The 5,028-nt window shown below is 47.1% G+C and overlaps 1 protein-coding gene across 1 annotated transcript in view; it reads left to right on the top strand.

The window, feature by feature from the left end:
- Window positions 1-4,035, top strand: part of LOC118340429 (pleckstrin homology domain-containing family G member 3-like) — an 11,001-nt gene extending 6,966 nt beyond the window's left edge. The window contains exons 6-8 of the mRNA XM_035678393.1: window positions 5-450; window positions 1,773-1,904; window positions 2,413-4,035. Of these exons, the coding sequence (XP_035534286.1) occupies window positions 5-450; window positions 1,773-1,904; window positions 2,413-4,035 (2,201 nt within the window). The remainder of the gene's footprint in view (window positions 1-4; window positions 451-1,772; window positions 1,905-2,412) is intronic.
- Window positions 4,036-5,028: the final 993 nt, after the last annotated feature.

Below are 5,028 nucleotides of genomic sequence, written 5' to 3'. Positions count from 1 at the left end.
ATAGAGAGAGAGAGAGAGTCTATTTCGCAGTCAGCCACCAGGGGGAGACAGAGAGAGATGAAACCGATCAGAAACCGATCAGGAGTGTTTGACGTCCCGCAGCACTCAGACAGTGACGGGGGGGCACCTGGGGAGCGACGCTTGCTGCAGCCCGCCACCAGCAGCAGCACGTTGGGCGAGTCTTGGCGTGATGAAGAGGAGAAGGAGGAGCTCTGTAGCAGGAAGGACTCACTGGAGCGACTGGCCTGCAGTGAGGAAGACGAGGAGGAAGAGGTGGCGAGGTTGTCTCGTCAGCGGTCCCACAGGACGGCGGCGGAAGACAGCGAGCCGGACGACATTCTGACGGAGGATGAGCAGGTAGACGACTTCGCTAGCTCCGTGCTGGCCGCCATCTCGTGTTGGCACTACAGGGCGCAGGCTCTGCTCTCTACGGAGGTTGCCATGGTGACGGTGAGGCTTTCTGCCGCCAGCCTGGTCTTCATCTTCACCCGTCCTCCTCCTCTGTAACACACTAAAGTCACGGATAACAGCGCCCCCGCTCATGGATGATTTACTGTACTAGCACTGCTGCTCCGGAGCTCTCAGCTGTCTGCTGCATGAGCTTCACCTGTGGAACTAACTGAATGTGTTTATGTTCCATAAATCCTCTTGTTCTGAAGTAACCTCGAGTCAGGGGCAGGTCCACACTTTTCTGACTGGGGGGGCACAATTCCAACACTGTTTGTGGACCCCATGAGACTCTCCCTGCATGAGATAGCGTCTGTAAGTGTGTTAAGAGGAGACTTGGAAATGGCCATGCTTTATTTAGCCCACTTCCTGATATGCCGGCAGGACATGATTGTTACCAGTGGGATCACAGGGGGGTCCCGAGGGCTTCTTAACAGAAAAGAAGAATATTTAGTCTGTATGAGTGTGAACATTTAAAAAAAACAACATAATGCAGACAGAGTTGTATAAAAAATATCAGGAAAACACAGATCCGTTGTTCTCTCTACATTGAGTATAATATGAAATATCTATCCATAAATACACTTCAGTCAGGGGTCAGTAGTTTACTCAACAATAGAAAGGTGGTCCCTTCAGGAGTTTCATATGATACCATATCTTGGAAGAGAGACGGATAATAGGGTGACCAATCAGACTTCAGGGGTATCACCCCCATCTGGAGACTATGGAGATAACAGAGAACAAGAGGATTTATTGAGAACTGTTCCTTCAATGTAGCTCACATAAAATAAGATGTACCTTTAGCTGTGGGGCCTTTAGCTGAGGGGCCTTTAGCTGGGGGGCCTTTAGCAGGGGCTACAGGCTAATGGCTTCAGGTTGTGTTTAGTTGCAGAGTGCAACCAGACATTTGCTGCTGCTGCCTCTCAGTGTTCGGTTGCTGCGTTGCTTCGTTTATTTGCATGTGTGCTTTCAGACTCATTAGTTAGTTTGTTTGGTGTGAACCTGCTGCAGAGAATTTATCATTTTTTTGTCTGAAAGAAAGGGTTAGTTCACTCAATAGAAGAACATGTTTTCCTGCTGCGACCATGGGGTCTCTAACCTCCCACCACAGGACAATATAAAACAAGAGTTCTGTTGTAGTCATGTTCATTGGTTCTGTAGGAGATTTCTTCTGTTTGGGTGAAGTGATTGTTTAGAAGCGAGTGGGAGAGTTTTTAAACACAGCAGAGAATAACTCCAATGCAGTCACAGTTTAAAATATTTAAACATCCATCAGATTCTTTGGATATTAAAGATTTTATTTGATGTTTGGTTCTTTGTTGAAGGAGGCGGAGGCAGGCAGCATCTCCTCTAACGGCTGCAACAAAGAAAGCAGACACCTTCTGGAAGAAGACGAGCCAGAAGGAACTGAACCGACAAATGAGCGGTTAAATAACAGCCGAGTGGACGACTCGCAGGTTCGATACCTTTCTGATGTCTGATATTACACTTTTTATTGCTGACATCCCTTCCTGTCTAGCTTCAATCTCTTGTTATCATTTCTTAAATCTGGTTTCTGGACTTTCACACCTACCTTGTTTGATCTGATCCGAACCAAATTTACAGATGTGAAACCTCCCCCGGACCAAACCGCAGAACCGATGAAAAGAGGTGGTCTCGGTCCGGATCAAACTGAACCATGGTTTGGTTTGTTTATAGTGTGAAAACGTGTTTTTTGGATGGTTGAACTCTTAGACAAGTTCTTGCCAGAACCAGAAAATGTGAGTAACACATGGGGATAGGAGTAAACCAGATGTTTAATTGATATTTGGTCTCATGGTTTTGTGAAGAGTCAGTAGGAAAAAACGATTATTCTAATTATTTTCTGAGAGGACGAGGGAGGTTTCTGGTCTTTCAAACAGACAAATGGTTCCAAAAATATCTTCCAGCTCTAATTATTTGTTCTGTATTTTGGATTTTCTCTAGGCCTCCACACATAAGCTGCCACAGGAGACGATGTCAGAGTCTGAGCCAGCAGAAATCCCTGAACCAGAACCCTCCTCTGATCTGGACAGTTTGCCTCCCAGGATCTCAACATCTTCTAAATTGTCAGAAGAAGTGAGACTTGAAAGAGATCCAGAGCCCACAGAGCAACCATCCTCTGCCACACCTGATTCAGATTCAAAGACCTTGAGCAGTGCAGAATCCTCTGAGGACGAGGAGGATGTGAAGGAGGCGGCAGAGAAAGAGGGTAAAGCCACCAGCATCCTTCCTTCCTCTGTCCTGGACAAAGCCAGCACGATCGCCCAGCACTTCACCAACAGCATCAAACGGGGCAGCCTGGGCCAGGACGACACCCATTCCACTGGCTGCACTTCACCACGGTTACCCAGCAGGACCGGCAGCAGCCTCAGTCTCAGTGCTGAACCTGCCAACCGTCCTGTCGGGATCAACAGTGTCTCTTCTGATGCCGGAGAGACCTTCGGGGTGGCAGATCTGACCCTCCTGTCTCCTCGGGACGACAGCCTCTTTGACGCCGATCGAGGCATTCGGCGAAGGCGAGACTCCACTCTGTCCAAGCAGGACCAGCTGCTCATCGGCAAAATTAAGAGTTACTATGAGAACGCTGAGAGCCAGGATGCCACCTTCAGCCTTCAGCGCAGAGAGAGCCTGACATATATCCCGTCTGGGCTGGTCAGGAGCTCCGTCAGCCGGTTCAACAGCATCCCAAAGGAGGAAACTGTCCAGACAAACCCCTCCACCTCGACCACATCCTCCAGTCTTGACCCTATTTCAGCAGAGCTAAACTTAGATACCAGGGGTTACATGGTCTCTAGTGACTCTTTGGACTCTTTGAAGTCTGATCTGAGAAGCACAGATCCAGAAGATTCAGGAGAAAGCCACAGGTCCAGATCTCAAAGCATTCAGGACAATCCATCTGAGGACGAAGAGTTCAGACCTTCATCTGAAATGATCAAGATCTGGCAGTCAATGGAGCGAGGGATCACCAGATCCCAAAGTGAAGACAAAGGCCGATATCGAGAAGCTCCAAGAAACTCCAGAGTGACCAACGTCAGCCTTTCTGACACAACAAAGACCCCAAACAAGAGCTGTGACCAAGAGAGTGGAGCGTCTGATCTGAGCACCATCACAGAGGAATCCACGAGTCCTTCACCCCTCAAGCACAAAGACACCAGTGTGAATCGGACAGGAAGTCTGAAGGACTCACTGAAGGTTTTTGGGGAGGAGGCTGTCCTCCTCAGGGTTCCAGTTCCTCGGGTCGTGCAGCTGAAGGCTGAGGAGGAAAGGCCTAACGAAAACCTAAACCAGCTGGATGACTTAGACAAGACCAAGAGCAAAGTCCTCCATTTGGCTCGCCAGTACAGTCAGCGAATCAAAACAACCAAACCAGTGATCCGACAGCGGAGTCAGGGTGTCCTGATCAGCAAGAAGAGCTTACCTTGTGTGCTGGAGGAGAAGGATAGTACTGCAGGTTTGTCTTATTCTCGTCTGCTCCATCAAAGATCAACAGAGCAGTTTCCTGTTTCCCAGTTTTTGCTGCTCTTTTTTTATAGAAATTTGCTGAATTTCACATTCGATTTTATTTGACCCAAACAGCCAACAGACTGTAGACTAGGGTTGGCCGATGTTTCCACCAACCAGGGATTGCTGATATAGCTGAGCTTATATTAAACAAAATAGACTCACAAAATGTCAAGAAAGGAAATATTCTAACACCTATTTTCCTCATTAAACAGACAAATACAATCTTACACTTTCTGAATTCAAGTTTTTGACTTTACCAAACTAATACCAGCTTAACTGCCTCGTTAAGTCACCATAAAACACACTCAAACACACACACTCATCAGGAACAAAATAAAACCAAAAAAAAACTAAAGGTGTGTTAATTAATTCAATTCAATTCAATTCAATTCAATTTTCAATTCAATTTTCAATTCAATTTTATTTGTATAGCGCCAATTCATAACAGAAGTTATCTCAGGACACTATTAAAAGATCGTACTTGTATGAAATTACTGTCTCTTCCATGTACGCTGAGCCGGCTAGCATCTTACACCCTGCTATGATGTTGCTGGACTGTCTCAAGGCATCTTTGCATAGTCTGCCACCTTGGGTCAGATCTACTTCTTGTAGATCTTGGCCTCTATGGCTCTTGTATCTAGGCCTGTTCTTGTGCTGCCATGCATCAGTGCCTCTGTGCTGTCTCTGAGTCCAGCCTTTTCAGCCATTTAGTAGTGTCTTCTCGACATCAGCCACTCTTCAATTTGGCGGGTGGTACATCCATAGGGCTTGTCCCTCCCAGGTGTCTGCCCTCTTCCTCCGCACTCTTATCAGGTTTTTGTTGGCCTGAGCATTCGCCCTAGCAGTTCATCCTTTGTGGCCATTTTTTCTGATGTATTCTTGGATTTTGATGTTTCATCCTGGATAATGGCTTGATGCTTACAGTCCTCGGCCTCCATCTTTCCGCTTAGTGTACAGTCTCAGGGTGCTGGATTGGTTAAACCCTCCGTGCATGGTGAGAGCTTTCTTGTCTGGATATCTGTGGCTTCTATCTCCTCCTTTGGCCAGTTTATGACC

Source organism: Morone saxatilis, unplaced genomic scaffold, assembly GCF_004916995.1.
Source record: "Morone saxatilis isolate NCDOM2014 unplaced genomic scaffold, NCSU_SB_2.0 Contig7, whole genome shotgun sequence".
NCBI classification, from domain to species: domain Eukaryota; kingdom Metazoa; phylum Chordata; class Actinopteri; family Moronidae; genus Morone; species Morone saxatilis.
Note: the sequence above shows the minus strand (reverse complement) of the source record. Positions and strands in the feature narration are given on the sequence as shown.